This window comes from Diabrotica virgifera, chromosome 6 (genome assembly GCF_917563875.1).
Source record: "Diabrotica virgifera virgifera chromosome 6, PGI_DIABVI_V3a".
Classification (NCBI taxonomy): domain Eukaryota; kingdom Metazoa; phylum Arthropoda; class Insecta; order Coleoptera; family Chrysomelidae; genus Diabrotica; species Diabrotica virgifera.
In genome coordinates this window covers 178,447,832-178,469,810 of record NC_065448.1, presented here as the reverse complement: position 1 = coordinate 178,469,810, position 21,979 = coordinate 178,447,832, and the positions used below count along the sequence as shown (strand labels likewise).

General features: G+C 33.4%; 1 protein-coding gene across 1 annotated transcript in view; it reads right to left on the bottom strand.

Annotated features, from left to right (window-relative positions):
• Positions 1–21,979, bottom strand: part of LOC114336917 (androgen-dependent TFPI-regulating protein-like) — an 80,528-nt gene that overhangs the window by 40,468 nt on the left and 18,081 nt on the right. Inside the window, exons 2-3 of the mRNA XM_050654361.1 lie at positions 14,784–14,966; positions 8,529–8,884 (exon numbers count right to left, since the gene is read on the bottom strand). Coding sequence (XP_050510318.1) covers positions 8,529–8,884; positions 14,784–14,966 — 539 coding nt within the window. The remainder of the gene's footprint in view (positions 1–8,528; positions 8,885–14,783; positions 14,967–21,979) is intronic.

Below are 21,979 nucleotides of genomic sequence, written 5' to 3'. Positions count from 1 at the left end.
AACAATGTTGATAACGAACATTTTCACTTTTATTTTTTTGTATTTAATTATTATTTATAGGAAATAAAAAATGTATATATTGTATTTATTAAAACGCAGTAAGCAGGTGGTGGTACTAATAGAAAAATTTTCTTCCTTTTCCGTAGTCAGAAAACTTTCGGAAGGAAAGGAAGATGTGTTGGGATACACAGCATATCAGTAAACATCTTCTTAAGACAAACTCTTTAATAATTAAATGCCCGTGGTAAAAACAAATATGTTTGTTTTTAATAAATACGATTAACCTGGATTACCACATCGATACATGCTAGTATTTGATACAAGGTCAAGTTGCAATAATAATCAATGTATGTTTGTTAGCAGTCAGCAGTTTTGAATCACTCTCACTTTTGCTTACCAAAACATAAAACAAAACAATCGACCTTTAATTATACTTTCACGGGGAACAGATAAATCAATTAGTAGTTGAGATTCCAGCGAGTAACATCACATTAAGCAAATAATATACCACCAGCTACTTACCGTTAAATACTCCACGTATAAATAAATGTATTAACTGTGAGAGTTATTTACTACATCAACCCTTATGGTCGGGAGTAACCAACCCCTAATTATCTAAGGTGGCTCAGAAGCCAGGAGCCACCATACTACTTTATTTTGATCAAAAGTCGCTCTATTTTCATGTTAGAAATTTTTTATTATTATTTCTTGAAAGGCTTAATTGTATACTTAAAAAAATAAAATTTAAGTTTTCCTCGAAAAATGCAGAGTTTTCTCGATATTTGGCTTTGAATGATTAATTATTTATATGGGAAATAAGCCACAATTAAAATGAAAAAAAATAATTTTTTTAACGTTTCGACGCCCAAATCGGGTGCCGTTGTCAAAATACAAAATATTACTAAAATAAACAAAAGTGTTGTTGCTAAGCAAAAAAATTCTTCTAATAATTTATTTAATCTCACTCATTTATATTGGCAATTCAGACATATATTATACATTTTAAAGTAGAAGACTTTAAAATGATATTGCCAATATTTATGAGTTGAGTTCCTGGGACGACTTACTGAAAGATAGTTCATTCGATTACATGAAATTAACCCCAACTCAAGAATATCCGTCATAAAAAATTATAGCATGTGATATGTCTTTAAAAAGACAACCAAATGCAACGACAGTAAAATTCTCGAGTTAGAGACTTCATAGTAAATCACAAGGGAAAACCAGGAAAAACCCTGTGATACTGTCCCGACATCGTAAGTATTTGGTCTTACATTAATTTACTCTCAAAAAATAATACCAAATTCTGACTTGTAACATGTTTAAATTATAAATAATATTAATAATACTAGATATATAAGTAATACTAAAATATAAAATATGTACTAGCTCGATATTATTGACTTACTAATCTTGGAATTTTCTTTCTATTGACTTCCTCTTTCAGTATGGGTAACCACATCCTACTGCATTCTACCGAGGAATTTGCGACACAATTGGTTTCATTTAGCATAATTAGAGCCGCTTCTTTGATTTTCTCTTTTTACTATCTGATTCTTTCAGGACTATACTTGAATCTCTCCACTGAACTCTATGTTCATTATCCCATGCGTGTTGACATATTTGAGATCTCTCAAATTCTCTATTTTTAATATAAGATTGATGTTCACTTATTCTAACGTCTAATGGTCTTGATGTCTCACCTAAATAAAATTGTTCGCATTCACAAGGTATTTTATAAATGCAATTCTTTGTTCTTTCTTGATCATTGTTAGGTTTAGTTTTAGATAGAATAGATCTCAATGTGTTTGTTGTTTTGAATGTTGTTGAAATGTTGAATTTATTTCCTATTGTTTTAAGTTTCTCGGATAGTCCTTTTATATATGGTATTGATATTTTCCTCGTATTATTTCTGGTGAATGTTGTAGGATCCCGTTCTAAGTTGTTCTGTTCCATTCGATCCAATATTGACAATTCCTTATTTATAAACGATAAAGGATAATCATTTTTTAATAAAACAAATGTTAACAATTGTTTTTCTGCTAAAAAGGAATTTTCGTTAGAACAAGTAATTTTGGCTCTATCATATAAGGATTTAATCATTCCCTTTTTAACGTTGATGTTGTGATTTGACTTGTAATTGAGATATCTGTTGGTGTGTGTTGGTTTTCTATACACTTGAGTCTCATATCCAATATCCTTCTTTGAGATCAAAACATCGAGGAAAGGTAGGCTGTTATTGTATTCCTTTTCCATTGTAAATTTTATTGTCTCTTCTTGATCGTTTATAATATTCAGGAACGTATCCAACAATTCTGATCTATGAGGCCATATTGAAAACACATCATCTACATATCTCCACCATACTGTGGGTTTTAAATTTTGTTTAGAAATAATATTAGTTTCGAAATCCTCCATAAATATATTAGCCAATAATGTAGATAAAGAAGAGCCCATTGCTAGACCAAAATTTTGTTTAAAGAATTCATTGTTTAGTTGAAAATAGGTATTATGGGTACATAATATCAATAACTCCATTATAGCTGATACATTTAGTCTTGTCCTAGTTGCCAATGTATTATCATTCTCTAATTTCGTTTTGATTATGTTTAAAGTTTTATCTAATGGTACATTTGTAAATAAACTGTTTATGTCAAAACTTACTAAAATATTATTTGGATTAAATTCAATAGTTGATAATTTGTTTAAAAAATGTTTTGTATTTTTTATAAAAGTGTCATCATTATTAGCAAATGGTTTTAGAATGTTTAATAAGAATTTTGATAGTTCACTACAAGGAGAATTGATGGTAGGAGGATTGATGATTTACTACAAATGGGTCTAAGTGGTATGTTCGCTTTATGAATTTTCGGCACTCCATAAAAATGTGGTGTCTTACTGTAGTGAGGTGTCATTAATTTTCTTTGATAGTATGTTAGATCATTTTTAAATTTGAATAAAGTTCTATATATTTTGTTTTCCAGTGTCTTCGTTGGATCCTTCGTTAATTTGCTATAAGGTCCATTTGTAATTAGATCTGTAATTTTGTCCTCATATTGTATTTTATTCATTATTACAGTTGCATTGCCTTTATCCGCTGGTAGGATTGTTATGGAGTCATCATTTCTTAAAGTTTTTAAAGCTTTCATTTCAATTTTTTTTCATTTTAATTGTGGCTTATTTCCCATATAAATAATTAATCATAAAAATGCCACAAGGAAATAGCTTCAGAACAACATTGGCTTTGAATATTTCAAATTATGCATTTGACGACAAAAGCTAACTTTTAACATGCCGTATCTCGGTTTGTATTAGTCTTAAAGATATTATAGAAAAAGAATTTAGTTTGCGTTATTAAAATATACAATTTTATTATCTGCAGTTTTTTATTAAATGCATATTTTTCGAGGTATTCTCAAAAAACCCTCTAAAAAAGTCGACTTTTTCGACGAAAAACTGTTACTTTCAAGCGCGAATAACTCGAAAAATATTAGTTTTACGAAGAAAATGTAAAATACATTTTTTTCTTAGAACCACTTTTTACATCAATTTACATAGTTAAAATGTAATAAAAAATTCCCACCCCCAGATGGGGTGGCAACCACCCCCAAGGTTATAGCGTACAGCGGCATGATATAGAAAATGATCCTTGGACTATTCCCTACCTTCTGTGAAAATTTCAAGTAAATCCATGCTGGACGAAAAAATTGCGAGCCAAAATGCTTCATTTCCTCGACTAGTGGGTCATAGGAGAATTTCACAGGCTATTAAAAAAAGTAAACTGAGCATATCTAAATTACTTCGGCCACATAGTCATAAGAATGGGAAGCATGGAACTATTGGTAGTAAAACGAAAGGTAGAAGGCCGAATACCAGGAGGAAGATTCCCATAATTATTAATTGTAAGTGCTTAGAGTTTTGACTATCCTATAGTAAATCATGGAAAGTGTTTAGAAATAATATTTCTATTAGGTATTAAAGTTTATGGATTTAAATTTACAGTGGCTTAACAAACTCCGTCAGGGCCCCCCCGCAGAATTGGAAATAGGGCCCCTTTCAAAAAATTATTAATGCGACATGTGTAACAAATACCTATATGTGTTACAGCCCAGTAAATCAACGTAAAATATGGCGATACCGTGTAATTTTCAGTGTCACCACCGAAGTGGTCAACTCAAGACTTTTCGAGTTATTTGTGAGTAAAAATGTTTATTGTTCAACAAAAAAAACCACGTTTTTAGGCGATTTTTCGCAAATAGTTCAAAGAGTAAGTATTCGATCGAAAAGAATATTGTTATCAAAAATGTATCTAGCTTATAAAAAAAAAAATAAAACAAAAATGAAGCCTATCGAATCAGTAAAAGAAAACTTGTAGCTCATGAAAAGTTTTTCTTATTCGTCAAATTCCAAATCGAATATTTCAACGTGAAATAACCAAAAAATTAAATACTCTTCGGGGAAATTCATTAGAACTTTTTTAAAATGTTTAAAAGAAGCTTTATTTTTTACAAAAGTTTCTGGCATCAAAACTAAGCCAATTACGCTCAAAATACAGTTAATCCCATTTTTTGGTAAAAATTGTGAAAATCTCCTCCTATTTAGCACTTCACATGAAACTAATCATTATCGCCTTATAAATTACCTAACTTTTTTTATACAACCTGAAGTTTCACCGGTTCAAAGTGCTTATTTTTAAAAGGGTTCTAGTTGAAGAGCTTGAACGAGTCACTAATCACGAGTATATGCAAATTTTAAACAGCCATGTCTTAACCATTTTTGTCTTACAGAAAAACAAAATAAAGCAAAAATATTTTTAAAAGCAAGACCTACCTATATTTCTTTACTCTTTGAGATGTTTCTTATCACTAATACTTTTTAAGTTATTTTGAAAAAAAGGCATGTTCCAAAATAAAAACACTTTTAAATTTTTTCAAAAATAAGAACTTTGAATGGGTCAAACTTGCAGGTCATATAGATAATAATAATTAAAGTAAATGGTAAAGCGCTAATGATAAATTTTATTTAGGGTGCGAAACAGGGGCAGATTTTCACAATTTTTTTTTACCAAAAAAGGGGCCAAGTTTATTTCTATAACTCCTGTAAGTAACTCCTATAGTTTTGGTGCTAGAAACTTTTATAAAAAATAAAAATAAAGCTTGTTTTTGAAATATTTAAAAAAAGTTTTAAGGGTTTTTCCCGAAAATTGCTTAATTTTTTGGTTATTTCAGGTTGAAATATTCGATTTGGAAATGGACAAATAAGAATCATTTTTCATGAGCTTCAACTGTATAAGCTATATTTTTGCTACAAATATTTTTTCGATATCTAATATTTAATTCGATGCAGACGACGTAAACATTATAACAAGAACCAGAGCGAGAACTGCGGAAATCCTAACCGAGCTAGTAGCAGCAGCAGAACGAATGTGGTTACATATAAATCGAAATAAAACAAAATTCATGGCGACTAACGCAAACACAAGAGCTGGAAATGTTGACGCAGATCTAATCATCAATGACCAAAACTTCGAAGCGGTCAAAGAGTTCATAATATATCTAGGGACATCGGTTAACCCCAATAATAACACATCAGGGGAAATAAAAAGACGAATAATAATTGCAAACAGGTGTTATCATAGTCTATCAAAGTAGGTACTTAGCTAACAAACGTCTGTCTCAAAAAACTCGTATAAGGCTGTATAGAACATTGATAGTCCCCGGTCTCACATATGGATCAGAGGCATGGACGTTAACTAAAACAGATGAATTCGCTCTATCGATTTTTGAAAGAAAGGTGCTACGTAAGATATTCCGAGCGGTCTGTGAGAACGGAATATGGAGGCGTAGATATAACTTTGAACTACAGAATATCTACAAGCATACGTTTGGTGGAAAACATATTATCAGTAGTAATTGCACAAGAGCTCTAAAATTCTATATTAATTTTAGAGTTCCAGTGCAATTTGTTGCGATTATTTCATGAATAAAACTGTTCAAAACCAAAATTTTATTGTAATTTATTTATGTAAGTACAATTAAACACAAAGTTTTTATAAATATTTGACGAATGAAAGTCATCACTTTTATAATTTTTAAAACATTAATTGTCATTAATGTCACTGAATGTATTTTTTCGTAGCAACGAAGGGCATCTGACGTAATATACTTAACGACGGGCAATTATCAAAAATTATCGATTTAATTCAGATTTCTGTAGCTTTCTATTGGTCAGAATCTCCTATGAATGAAATAATCACTATAATTAAGCGAACCGCCTGCAGTGGGCAGGACATGTAGCCCGGGCCCCTGAATCGAACGTGATAAAAAAGATTCTAACAGCGCAACCCGTGGGAATGAGAAGACGGGGTAGACCAAAGCTGAGGTGGATGGACGGGGTAACACAAGATGCCGAGAAGATCGGAGTCGGCAACTGGAAAATGCAAGCAAGGGACAGAACAGAATGGCCTAGAAAGCTTGAGAAGGTCGAGGCCCTCTAAGGGCTGTAGCACCAAGATGATGATGATGAATATTTAATTCGATAAATACTTATTTTTGAGTTAATTTCGAAAAACCCGTCTGAAAACGTTGTTTTTTTTTAAATAAACATTTTCACTCGCAAATGACTTAAAAATTATTAGCATACCTAGATAAAGAAACTCTATAGAAGAACAAAAGTTGCTTATAATTAGTCAATTTATACATTTCCGGATATTTTTACATAATATCAGATGACAAGATGGGACCCCTAAGCGATAGGGCCCTCCCGCAAGCTTCACGCCGCGGGGGCCTCTGTTACGCCCCTGTAAATTTATAATAATTCTTAAATAATATTGATTTCCACTGCATGCATGCAAAAAAGTTTGATTTAAAAGATCCTGAAATCTTCATATAGATTTTACTACAGAATTCATTGATTAATACAACACCACCAGTTACGACCATTGTTACATCATTTGCAACAACGAATGAGTTCTCCTTTACTATTGCTTAAATCACAAACAGTAAATATTAATGTAAAGCCAGGTACACATATACAGTGCGCTGAAATAAGTGTTATCCCCCCTTATTAACTTATTTATTTTTAGTACATAAGCAAAACGCTCGGATAGGTCGATTTTTAAAATAATCATAGCATATTATAGCATCAATGTTTCGAATTTTACGTAATTCCTCTTCAGGTTACAGGCATAAAATCTTTTGAAATACTGATTACAAAAATGTATAATACTTTAATCCTTTTTGAGAGTTTGGGCGCAAAATTTCGGTCGAGTTATTTTCGAATCCTGAGAAAACTAATAAGTATTTTAGAAAAATTTAAATAACTAATAAGTATTATCGAGCGTCGAAAGTCCCTAAGAACTTCTATAATGTTAATTTTAATAAGTCACAGGAGTGAAAAAGAGAAAATTTAGTCTGATTTTTAATTTCAAATATACATATCATTCAAAACAAACTTTTTGTTTATTCTAAGGGATTTTCAGCCCTCCGTAATAATGTAATCTTTCATTCTGAGTTTAAATTTTTCAAAAATACTTATTAGTATTCTCAGGATTCGAAAAAAATTTATTTAATAATTTGACCGAAATGTTGCGCCTATACTCTCAAAAAGAAGTAAAGTATTATACATTTTTGTTATCAGTATTTCAAAAGATTTTAAATGAGCTATCACAAGATGTACTTTCCCATTTTAAAAAAATCAAAGTTATACCTGTAACCTGAAGAGGGATCGCGAAAAGTTCGAAACATTGATGCTAGAATATGCTATGATTATTTTAAAAATCGACCTGTCCGAGCGTTTTGCCTATGTACTAAAAATAAATAAGTTAATAAGGAATAAGGGGGGGTAACACTTATTCCAGCGCACTGTATGAGCCGAACTGTATTCGTATAATTTGTACGGCAGGACGTGATGAGTTTGCGATGAGGTAGCTGTAAATATATTTTCAACGAACTGTATGCGAGCAGTTCTCAAACAGTTCAGCTCGTATACGTGTACCCGGCTTAAAGCATACAGTTCGATGAAAATATATTTACAGTGAACTCATCGCAAACTTATCACGATCCAAGGAAAGCGACGAACCAATTACGAACCAACTTGTGCAAAGTTTATGTATTTGATTAATTTAATTTGTCACAATTTATCTCAAAGTCACGTTATAATTAATGTAAATAAAGGTAGCAATTATTTGTTTAGCAACTATAAAATAAAAATTGATTACATTGTGTTTCTCACGTTTCTTATCTCTAGGAACACGTCATTTACACAATCTCGATTCGACGAAACGAACCAGACTATATCGCTGATCGCTGCATACGACGTCCAAATTGAACTGCGAAAATCCTTTGTGTTCGTCCCAAAAATCGACCAGCCGTGGGTCGTGACGAGTGACGAATGAACAGCTCGTGCTCGTAAGCCGTTCGTAATGCCGTATTATACGAATATATCGTTCGCATACAGTTCGGCTCGCATATGTGTACCGGCTTTAGATTTGCATTTAATTTTTATCTTATTCTAACTTATATACTTACACTACGTGGTAGATAATAAAATATATGGTGAACGAGGCAACTGATAACTTTAAATCATACCATGGATGGTCTACGTAAAGGGCTTCTATCACCAAAAATACAAAAATTACTGTATGTACTGAGTGATTTAGCATTGCAGGGAAAAAATTTTGGCAGACCTGGGGGAAGATATACTCGCTGTCTGTATGGTATAGTCCCCAAAATAAAGTGGTAACAAATATTCCAGATGCAAAGACGAATGTTGTATAAATGTAACTTTTTATTTTTAAGATGTCACTCAGTCGTTCGTGTTTTGTTGGTAATGCATTCTGTAAGTCACACCACGCTGACAAGGTGAAATAGCATAATTGTAGCGCCTGGAAAGATAAAAAACAGTTTATTTATTGAATCATAATATATTGAGACGCCAAATATATGGAGTATGTACTAGCACAATTCATCAACCACCGGTGTTGAATCGGTGTCAATAGAATGTTATGACGTCACTTCATCATCCCTGCTTCATCAGACACTCGGGCTGATACAAATTCAAACACGGAAGGGCCAACGTATCTCTTCTGCTTATTTCCCACTCAAGTGGTTAGCGTATAAAGGTATATAGGCGCCCATACCCATGGGGAGGGGGGCATGACCCCCTAGCTTTTCGTGTGCTTTAAACTATATATTGTTATCTATAGTTTACAAAATGTAATGTGCAAAATCTTCACGTCTGCCCCCCCCTGAAATTTTTTATATGGGCGCCCATGTAAAGATACCATGTACTTTGATGATTATAAACGAAAATGATTTAATAATATCGTTTTCTGTTCTTTGCGCTATACGAAATGTAAAAAAGTTTTCAGCAAAAATTTGCTAACGCTTTGATTGAAAAGCCAAATATATTGGTAGGGAGCCCAAGCCGGGATTTTTGCAGTTACTCGAGCGCGTCAGATTATCACATGGGGATAAACCTTGTACTCTGTAAATGTACCTCTACCATATATTGGCTCCTAATACACTGGAGTTCGTTAAGGGGGGTCCGAAAAAAAATCTATCCTTAGAAAAAGTCGAAATCGTCAGATAAGGTAAGTATGTACATGCAAAAGAGTGTATATTTGGAAAATCTGACGATTTGAGTGGGGGGTAAGGAAATGGGCGAGTCACAAAGTTTCACAAGAAAAAGCGAATATTTCGCGAAATGAATGACAGATCAAAAAACTAAAAAATGTGTGCTCAATATTTTTTAAAAATCTATCGAATAATACCAAACACGACTTCCCACAGAGAGAGGTGGGGGTAAATTTAAAATTTTAACAAATTAAAGAGTCTCAGATGCAGAATCCACCATTAAAATGGTAAATAGTAATTTAAATCTGAGACTTTTCATGTTGAAAGTTCTTTCTGGTACATCCTTAATCTGCGACTTTAACAATTTATGTATAAGATCGCAGACGACGAATGTAGAAAACAAAAAGGATTCCTTGCAATCACATTCCGTTTTCATTCGTCTCGGAAAAGGACAGAAGAGGAACTTTTTAGTACTCAATCTACTTTTCTATCTTTACTCAGATTTGAATACTAGAAAGTTCCTCTTCTGTCCTTTTCCGAGACTAATGAAAACGTAATGTGATTGCAAGGAATCCTTTTTGTTTTCTACATTCGTCGTCTGCGGTCTTATAAATTGTTAAAGTCGCAGATTAAGGATGTACCAGAAAGAACTTTCAACATGAAAAGTCTCAGATTTAAATTACTATTTACCCTTTTAAATGGTGGATTCTGCATCTGAGACTCTTCAATTTGTTAAGAGATGTCGCTGGATTGCGTCCCAATGGGAATTTGAATGATCTTTCAAATTCCCCTTAAATTGATGGTTGAGCTGTTTTTAGATTCAGAAGAGTGCACGCTAGCGCTGTTGAAAAAGCCTGAAACGGTGGAAATAGCTGTCCGGCGATTGTGCATCCCTCTGAATCAAAAACAAGCAAAACCATCATTTACTTTTAAAATTTTCAATACGAACCTTGCGGTATTTCGCGAAATGAACATCAGATCATAAAACTGCAAAATACACGTATTCAATATTTTTGAAAATTCTATCGAAGAGCACCAAACACGACCCCACACGAAGGTGGGGTGGGGGTTATTTTAAAATCTTAAATAGGATCCCTAATTTGTATTGCATATTTGGATTCTTTACGTAAAGATAAGTAACTATTATTCGAGATATTTTTTCGAATTATGGATAGATGGCGGTATAATCGGAAAAAACGATTGTTGGAAATGGAAAATTAAATTAAAAAGTGGAAAGTCCCCCACCTTATGGAAAACTTAACTAAACTTTTTTTGGTTTTAGGACCTTCTTCACAACCCAATAGGTCCCCATAACGCTCGCGTAAATGTAAATTTAGCATACTTTCCTCCCCTACTATATGGCATGGGCATGGGTAATTCGGTTTCATTAAAGTGTTATGAGGTCATTTTTGCATCTCAGCTTCATCTGGATACCAGGAGACATTAATTGGCCCTTTCGTGTTTGATTTTGTATCAGCCCGAGTGTTTGACGAAGCAGGGCCGGTCAGGAACATACTTCTTCTGTTGGTGCCTATTCGTTTCGAATATTGGCGATCATTCTGGCTATAATTATTTTATTAACTGATGCTTTAAATTAATTAGTTATTGTTGTGGAGAACCATTTCCTCAGGTCCTTTATCCGTTATATTCTTCTTCTCCCTACTCCTTGCTTTCCGAATTTCGTTTGGCTTGAAGGATTATTTTCAGTAATCCGTATTTAGTGCCGTTTGTCATTATCTGTCCCGAGATATTCTAACTTTCTCCTTTTAATCGTAAACATCACTTTTCTTTCTTTCCCCATTCCTCGTAGTACGGTCTCGTTGGTTATCTTGTCCGTCCATGATATCCTAAGGCATTCTGCACACGAAGCGTATCGTCATAGACGCGTATAAGTTTCGTCATGCAGCGACGATTCCTTTACGCATTAAAATCCGCAAACGATTCGATTTGTAAGCGGCATGTGATCGTCTTGTTTTAAGGTTTTCCATGCTTTTACAGTAGTTGCAAAGATGTTAAGTGATGAAGAGGACTTACATTTGTTAAATTATCTTCGCCACCGCAAAAAAAGAAACAGAGGAAATTTTGGGTGCATCCTTATATCTACAAAAACTACAACAGAAGGTTATTTATTGCCGCCAAAGAGTTGTCGGAAGATGACTCTAAATTCCGCACATTTTTCTGGAGTACTCTTGTTTGGGTATTATTATATAAACACTGATAATTTTCAATCAGTTGGACAAATTTTAATATTTGATCCGCCATTCTCATAAAATGCCGTCAAAAAAGATGTTCTAACACACAAGCGTACTACAAGCGACTAACATCGTTGTACGCCTGGCGGCTTGAAGTTTGTCTGCGTTGACGATTCCGCGCCGCTTACGCTTCGTGTACAGTATTCCATAAAGACATAAGAGACTTGCACGAAAGCGTATGCTTTTCGGACGTCGCATCTAATACGCGTCTATGACGATAAGCTTCGTGTGCATTATGCCTTAGGATTCGCCTGTATAGCCACATCTAGAAGGCTTCATGTTTTTTCTTCATCGCTTCAGTGAGCGTCCAAGATTCAACTCCGTAGTATAATATTGAGAAGATATTTTTATAACATCGAAGGAGCCTTACTTTTATCTACAGATTAAGGTTGTGGCTTTTAAAGAGTTTGGCCATGTTGTTGAATGTTCTCCTAGCCTTCTATATTATACATTTTACTTCTTGTGTGCAGTGCCGGTTTAACCAATCTTGGGGCCCTGGGCGCTGAATATTTAGGGGCCCCCTTAATTGTTATTCGTTGTCAGTTTTTTTTAACAAGAAAGCACATGTATTTATTGTAATATCCATACGATATTGTTTTAAACCAAACAAGAAGAATAGCAAATGTAAAAAATATTCCAAAAAATACATTCAAAAATATATAAAAAAACAGAAAGTTACACAAAACAACACATTACAAATAAAACTACTTATATTCTAAAAAATAGATATGACAAAGATTAGATGACTTATTTTCTTGACTAGGCATTAGCAATCTGTCATATAATAATACTATCACAATTCAGTTGCTCCAGGTCTTCATTTCCTATAATACAATAGTGATATTATGCGTCTAGATTTTATTGACCCAAATTTAGCGTTAAATATATTTTTATTCTCTTTAAAGCCGAAAAAGACCGCTCAACTGATGCAGTAGAAGTTGGTATCGTGAAATAAACTTGCAGTACAGGTAAAATACTGGAAAATGTTGCAATTGTTGCCTTTACAATCTTTACATCCTGGATGACACCAAATTTTATAAATGTTATTAAACTTTTGGCATAATGTTATAGAATGAGTAATTTCATTATGCAAATTCTCTTTGGTTTCATCAATATATTTTTTATATTTTACACATAAAGTATTAATTATTAACATCTTGACTGCTTCTTTATTTAGCGTAGAAAAACATCTAACAGCTGGTGAAACATCTTTGTATCATTTAATTCTTTTTAAACGATCTTGAGTAATATTGTAGCATATTACAATACTTCATTTCCGAATCTTTCTTGGCCCTTTAATTGTTTCACTTTAACCGGCTTCATCGAAAAATGGTTTGCTCTTCTTTGTTCTTTGAAGGTCAGTTGAATAGAATATGTTTGAGATATCCTCGTCTTCGCAAAAAAATACTTTTGGCTTCTAGTTCAATTTCCCTTAACATATTTCTTAAGTCTTCAACATATCTCAAAATACATGTCATTAATTCTACTTCAATTGACACATTTAAGTCCACAGTTTCTTCACGTTCACGTTTTGCATGTTGCATTAACTTGTTCCAAAGTTTTTGTTCAAATCAGTGTCAATAGAACTGTCTCAAAGGTATCCATTTTATTTTGCAGTGTCTTGGCTTCATTTTTAATTACTAATTTTTCGTCTCTGTTAGGTATTGCTTAACAAGAAAAAATAGGTTTGATGAATGATGGATCTCTAGCTTTTACCTAAAGCATTTACAGCGCCAAAAGTTTCTACAAGTTTTGATTTCATTACTTCCAAGAATTTATTGCAAATTTAGTGAGACATATAGCTAACTTAACCTTTTCATTTATTCGCATTCCGTTGTAAATGCTCAGCTAAGAAGTAGTCAAAAGCCTAGTATACAAAACGACTTAAGTAATTTCCTTTATGACGACTTGTTAAATCCTCATTGTATCTTTGAGAAGCAAGTAATTCAGTAGTGAAAACAACTCTTCTTATGAAGCATAGGCGTCCAGGGGGTGGTTTTGGGGGTTATAACCCCCCCCTCTTTTGGATGTACATTCAGCTCTATACGCTTAACACCATTATTATTCCATAACCCCAGAGACCTTCAAGTAGATGTAACCCCCCCCCTTAGGATCATCCTGGTTACACCTCTGCTTTCAAGGCAGTGTCTATAACTCCAGTTAATGATGATATTGTTCTTAATGTAACCATAGAGATGAAATTTACTTTCATCGTGAGATTTGAGCAAACTATTCAAATGTTTCCAGTGAGTCCGTCCAAAATCAGTTAACTATGTATTTTTTCAATTTAAAATAATTTGCACGGGAAACAATAAACAATTTTCGTTGCCTCCATTGGGTTTTCCTCTATAAAAGTTGCTTTCATTTAATCTTCTATAATAAGGCTTGTCTCCATCTTGATAAATTTTTTTACAATTTTCTAAGGAATCACTCACTCTTTGATTTAAAAGTTCACAGTTTTTATAAAGTCATCAGTCTTAAAATCAGACCATTTCGAAACCGCAGGTATTTCGTCGTCTTTTTTTTTTTCTATTTTGGAAAATATGTAGATTATTTAGCGGACTTTACTTTTTTATTAACAAACGGAACGGGTCTATAAGGGCCCCTCTGGGGCCCGGGCCCCTGGGCACCCGCCCCAAGCGCCCAGTGCATAAACCGGCACTGCTTGTGTGTGATCCAATTGTTCCTCCTCGTTTCCAACAATCTCGTTTTGAACGTGTTAGTAACTTTCTTTTTTTACTTGCAAACGTTTTTTTTCTTCTCGTAGAAGAATTTCACAATCTTGCAGAGTTAATCCCGTTTTAAAACACGTTTTCAACCACATTTAATGAATTCATTTTCTGTTTTTGTGTTTTGAAGAATAATAGTATAGTATTTTGTAAAGTTTTGTAGTGGTCTTATATAGTTTTAGTTTAAACTTAGTTGTTCTTCTGGGTAAGGATTTTTTAATACTTACAAAATTCCAAGTTGTGAAATAAGCTGGGGCGTATTTAACCATAATTATTATTTTTGGCTCAGTCACATCCTTCAAATCTACTTGAGTACAACTGTACCATGCAACATATAAATGATGCGCAACTGCCACAGAATGAAATAAAAATTGTTTACTATCTTTTATCGGTTGCTGTTCTCCTAAGGCCTGAAAATAAAATTTTATGATGAATTTATAAACTTGACTTTAAATTATATCAGTTAATATACTTGGTTCACTAATCCTAGTCTCAACTTTATAGTAAACACAATTTAATAATTAATTTTTTGCTATGTTGGATAAATTTTGACCTCGACTGGGCTATCAGTAAGGTGTGTCAATTTGAAAAGGTGCCACTTTCTATAATTTGGTATATATATATATATATATATATATATATATATATATATATATATATATATATATATATATATATATATATATATATATATATGGTGGATGTGTGAATTGTTCGTAAGGGGATTTTTCCACATTCTCTATTTCATCTGTTTGATTTTATATATATATATATATATATATATATATGTATATATATATAAAATAATATGACGCCTAATAACGCCGTTATTAGGCGTCAACGCCCTTCCGGTAGGGATCTATGGAGGAGTATTACTAAGCCGCAAGTCCTCATTCCTTGCCGTACCGCTCCCCCATAAGCCAATCAGACACCAGCTTATTCCAGACTAAGCGGTAGATTCTTAGAATTTTAGACTACGACGTTAGCCTTTTTATGTTTCTATTCAACGGCCGGGGCTCGAACCTAGATCGCATATACACTATACTACAATCACAATAAAGATGCACTAGAAATAAACAAACCAAGCCACGTTGAATGTCTCGAGGAGCACTCCCAAATCATAATAAGGCAACTGAATACAATATGCCCATGTTAAGGGAATTTTGTATTTATTGCTACAAAAATATATTTTTCATATATTTTTTAATACTATACCCATGTTTAGGTGTTTAAACATCGCTAGTTTTTTTATTGTTTTGCAATTATTTTTGTTTTCATATCGAATTTTTTTTTTGAAAACCCCTTAATCTGGGCATATTGCCAACCCTTGAAAGTAATATGCCCAGTCGAGTGAAGGTAATATGCGTATACCTAAAACACTAGAAGATGTGAAAATAAATATTAAATTACATCATTTACAAAATCTTATATTTATTGACACTATAAAGAACATTTAACCAAACAAAGATATTAAACAACCCTTTTTGTAAAAACTAAAATGTCAACATAAAGAATTTTTAACTAAAATAACTTAATATTAAGGAACAATATTGTATGGTCCAATACAATCAGGACAGGTAAAGGATTCCTTATCGAATTTTGTCAGCCCTACACACTCTTCATGAACGTACTGTACACATATAAAGCATAGTCACATGTGTTTTATTTCAGCTTTGTCGCAAATTTTGCAAAACCATTGCAAAACCACTGTTCGTGGACCTGTGCTAGTGGTAGAAAATACATTTTTTTACCACTATAGCTCTGCTATTTATTGCCCTCTTTATATTTTGTGTATCTTTTTTTCTCAATTTTTGCCGGAGTCTCAAGCATATCCGTAAACGATGTGTCCAAAGTTTTGCCCTGGCAAGTTTTTATTTCTTCAATATTACTTTTTTCTTCTCGAACATTGTCATTATATTGTGTGTTATGAACCATCAAATCATTTTTTTCAGAATTCATAAGGAAAGTTTCCTTTTTTTTATGAAACTGATTTATTGCCAATTCAACTTCTTCGCCGCTGTCTTCTGATTCCAAAGTATAAGTGCCAGAACTCTCACTTGATGAAGTTTGTGTTTTAGACTTCTTTTTCATGTGAATTTGCGTCTTTTGGTATTGTGGCAAACATTTTTGTTGGGAAGAGCTTTTTGAATAGCTTGCAGTAGGTGGTGGAGTTTTCTGGCGCAGATTAATGGGTCCGCTATCATTATCACTTGATGATGTTTCAGTTCTAGCTTTCTTTTTTTTTGTAATATTGGGTCTTTTGATATTTTGGTACACTTTCTTGTTGAGAGGAGTTATATGAACAGCCTGAAGTAGATGGTGTTTTCTGGCGTACATTAATGGGAGTGGGATCAATGTTCTCAATTTCTGATAAAATACTTGGGGAAAAAGCAACTTCAGGTATAGCATCGGGGTTATAAGGAAATATTCCTGCTGCAGAAAAGCCAGATTTAATGTTAGTAGGTGTCAATGACTTGTCCCACACTATCGAAAATATTTCCCCAAATCGCTGCTTTGTTAAAGCACGTTCTTTGTATTTGGTCCAATACAACAACACTTGTTCGTCCCAGTGGTGTTCAAAGGAACGAAACACAACTTTGTCCATCGGCTAGAGTTCATGAATTGTGTTGCTAGGCAAATACAGAAGGCTTATTTGATATTTCTCGGCAGCTTCGGCAATTGAAATGTCTAAGTGACATGAGGCTCCATCAAATATTAAAAGACACTTTCCCTCCAATTTATATTTTGCCAAATGCTCCAACCAAATAATGAAGGTTTCCATATTCATACTGCCTTTATGGGTCATCAACGCCAACGTGCCATGAGGCAAATTATCTTTCCATTCGGGTTTCATGCGCCGTCCTTTAAACAAAACGGCAGGAGAAATGGTGGTGCCATTGGCGTTAGCACAGGCAACAATAGTTATATTTTCCCCATGTTTCGAAGCATCCAAATGTACGCGTTTCGCGCCTTTCTTTGCTAGAACGGTCTGTTGATGATGCAGACTGAGTCTGCAGCCTTTCTCGTCCACATTGTAAATTCTTTCAGGTTTGTCGATTAAATTTAATTCTTGAAGTACACCCCTTAATTTGTCAAAGTAGTCTTTTACTATGAACTTGTTCAATTTTTGCGCCCGACCAGGATTCATGTTGTGTGCTTTCCTTATCGATATTTCAGGGTGTCTTTGCAAAAATCCTTTTAACCAATAACGTCCAGCACATTTTGTTTCCTTGTGAAAAAAAGTGTGGCAAATTGTTTTGTTCGCAATAAGTAAACAAACAATTTTTCAAAATTTTATTGCTAAGGGGATACATAACTTCTGCCAATCTAACAATTCGTGGAGACAATTCGTTTTCTTGATCTATATTCAAAATAGTCTTTCTCCCCATTTTTGCCTTTTTGGTACTATTTTTTTCTACATAGCGTTTCAAAGTGCGTCTAGAAATATTATACCTTTGACTTGCCGCATTGTATGACATTCCATTCTTTAGGTACTGCTGCAATATTAAAGCAAAAAATGGAAATGGGCATATTACCAACATGGGCATATTGTATTCAGGTACCTTAATTTACAATGTATATACATTGTATATCCCAAATCATGATTTACAAAGTTTATACATTGTAAACCATGATTCGGGAGTGCTCATCGTAACATTCAACGTGTTTTCGTTTGTTTATTTCTAGTGCATCTTTATTGTGATTGTAGTATAGTGTATATGCGATCTAGGTTCGAGCCCCGGCCGTTGAATAGAAACGTAAAAAGGCTAACGCCGTAGTCTAAAATTCTAAGAATCTACCGCTTAGTCTGGAATAAGCTGGTGTCTGATTGGCTTATGGGCTTATCACGTCAAATTTATTTGTGAGGTGAGGGGGCATTTTGCAGACCAGTTTTCAATTAAATTACATCAACCCTCTAGCGGAGGCGGACACAACCACCAAATTTTTTAATAGAAAAGGGGGTTGAGTGATACTTTATTTTAAAGTTCGTTCAACTACTTTTCAAACATACCACATGCATTATATTTCTTTTCAGTACTTTTGGAAAAATCTTGGACTGATTCCTCCAAAAAATTATAAACTCGATACTACATATCTTTACGGTTTTACTTGATTTTCCAAAAATACTCCAAAAAATACTGAAAATACTCCAAAAATATTCAAATTAGAGTTCAATATTCCAAAATAAATTTTGGAATTCTGAACTCGATACCTTTACGGCTTCACTTGATTTTCCCAAAGTACATACTGAAAAGAAACATGATGTATGTGGTATTTTTGAAAAGGTGGTTGAACGATCTTTAAAATGAGGCACCACTCAACCCCCTTTCTATTAAAGATTTTGGGGGTTGTGCCTGCCCACGCTAGAGGGTTGTTATAATTTAGTTGAAAACTGGTCTACAAAATGTCACATTAACAAATAAATTTGACTTGTTTTTGCATATTTTAAGATTTTCTACAGGGACCAAATTATAGAGGGTAGCACCTTTTCAAATTGACACACCGTGTAGTTACAATGAAGCGCACGTCCTCATAGCCAATAATAATTTTACATTAAAGTAAACAATAATTTATTCACATGCAGTTTATCAATAAAATATAACTAAATTATGTCAACTAAAAAAAGGTTTAGGTAATAAAAATGTTTATTTTTATTACCTAAAACAAAAATAAAGCTTTTTTAAACCTCACTTTAAAAAACCTGCAATTAGTTTTCCTCAAAAAGTGCTTAATTTTTTGGTTTTTCACCTTGAAATGTTCGATTTGAAATTTGACGAATATGAACCTATTTTTCATTAACTACAACTAGTATGGTATAACTAGACCCAAACCCAGACATCCAAAATGAAAGTTATCCTCCAACACCAAATTGTTCTATATGGTCCACATAATGTTCAAAAAGTGAACAAAAGTATCGAAAACCTCCACTTTTCACCCTCCGTAACTCTGGAACCCTTTATTTTATAACAATTATGTATAGGACCTTTTTTGTTTTAAATTTTATATAGAACATTGTTTACGCTAAAGCATAGTTTTAGAACTATTGACGATAAACGTAAAAAAACTACTAATTTATCGACTTCACGACTTCTCCCCCATCTCCCCCCCAAACGGGACAATCAAAATGATGTAACTGTTTACTGAACAATATGTGGACCATATAGAACAATTTGGTGTTGGAGGAAAACTTTTAGTTTGGATGTCTGGGTTAGGCGTTTTTTGGACCAATTACACTATACTACCTCCGTAACTTTGGAACCGTTCATTTTAGAAGGATTATGCATAGGACCTTTTTTATTTCAAATTTAATGTAGAACATTTTTGTATAGAAAGTTGTTCATGATAAACCGCATAGTTTTAGAAATATTGACGAAAAACGTAAAAAACTACGAATTTTTCCGATTTCTCCCCCCTCTGCCCCCAAACACGACGCTCAAAATGGTGTGACTTTTTTCTGAACATTATGTGGACCATATAGAACAATTTGGTGTTGGAGGATAACTTTCACTTTGGATATCTGGGTTATGCCAACATTTGGATCAATTGTTGATCAATTGTTTGGATCAATCAAATGTTTTTTTTTTCGATAAAATACTTTCTAAGTTATTTGCGAAAAATCGTTTAAAAACGTGTTTTTTTGTTTAAAAATGAACACATTCACTCGCAAATAATTCGAAAAGTATTAACTTAGTGAAAAGCCTCTAAAGAATAAAAGTTGCTTAGAATTAGTTAGTTTATCCATTCCCAGAGTTACTTTGAACGTAATTTTTTTCACCCCCGAGAAGGGATGAAACTCACCTCATTGGCAAAAGCACACATCGGATATAATATCAATTTTTTTGACATGTAAGCTATGCGTATGCCAAATTTCATGTCACTCCAAGCGGTTAACATTTGGGGCAAAAACCGTGAGTCAATGGACTAAAGATAGGAGAGAGAGTCATTCAATTCGGACCAAACATAGACAGGCTAGGAATAATCTCTGAAACACAATTCGGTTTGAAAGCTCAACACAGCGAACTACAAATACTAAGACTAACCGAGTACATTAACAGATATACTACGACATCGACAAGCAATACACAGGAGCAGTCTTTCTGGATGTAATCAAAGCTTTCTATAGCATGTGACATAAGGGTTTAACATTCAAATTGATGATGATAAATATGGATACATAGGCGCCATGACGAGGAACATCACCACGTATTTACCCAGGCAATCAAGTGACGTCATATAACGTTGAGGAAACGTCAGTTTTTGGTTGAATATAACACGTGTTTGAACATTACGTCATATAGACGTCATTTGTAGGTGATTTTAAATACGTAAGATTAATGACTTTAAAATTACGTTTAAAAAACGTTTTAATTTGAGACAGCCTAAGTCTGACGTCACAAAATTGGGAGGAGCTTGCTTGTTTGTATTAACTCCAAACAATTTCGTTTAGGTATAACGCTAAATGTTCATAAGAAATTTCTCATTTATTTTTTACGCGGTTTGTGTCTTGTGTGATAAAATAAATTTTTTCATTTAAATATTTAGTTGAAGAAACGTGTTAATTAAGAGATTTTTATGCGTTTTTGCTCAGTGAGTTAGTTTATTGCAGTAATTCTTCTTGACTATTTGAGGTTATGTTTATTTGTTTTTAATTAAGCGTTAAATTAAGATATTAAGTATGCTGGATAAGTTGTTCATAAATTATTTATTAATTTCATATATATGTTGTTTCAGTTTTGACACAATAAGTAGGTATATATAACTACTGAAAATTCTATAATCTGAGAGCTGGTACATATCATGCAAAATCAATGTTGCTTCTAGCGCACAAGCGATCATAAACAAGGGGTAGTATATCTTCGACACATGGGACGTAGGCCTATAGGTTTCATGTTACCTATTTTTTATACTATTTTGAAACATCTGAAAGAGGTCACTTTTTGAAAGGACATATTAAAGACGTGATTTTACTGACGTATAAAGGTCGTCATCTTTTTGACGTTTGAAAATCGTCACAATCTCGACGTGAATAAAATGTAGATACGATTACGTTTTAAAATCGTCACAATTATGACGTCAAATCGGTGAGACAAATACACGTGATTTTCAACGTCAGTACTACGTCATAGAAACACGTCAATTGGTCATTTTTATGACGTGTTATCTACGTTATAAAAACGTCGTTTGGTTGCCTGGGTAGGTGACCGAAGGGGATAGTTAGAGCAAATCCGGTCTGAACATGGAATCCCAGAAGGTGAAGTACTACAAGGAGAGGTGTTATCACCCCTTTCGTATAGCATATATACAGTAGACGTTCCAAGAATACCCGGAACATTATTCTGCCTTTACGCAGACGACACTGAGATAGTGGCAAAACCCAGAAACCTGGATAGAGTTGTAACAAACCTACAAATGGCACTAGATG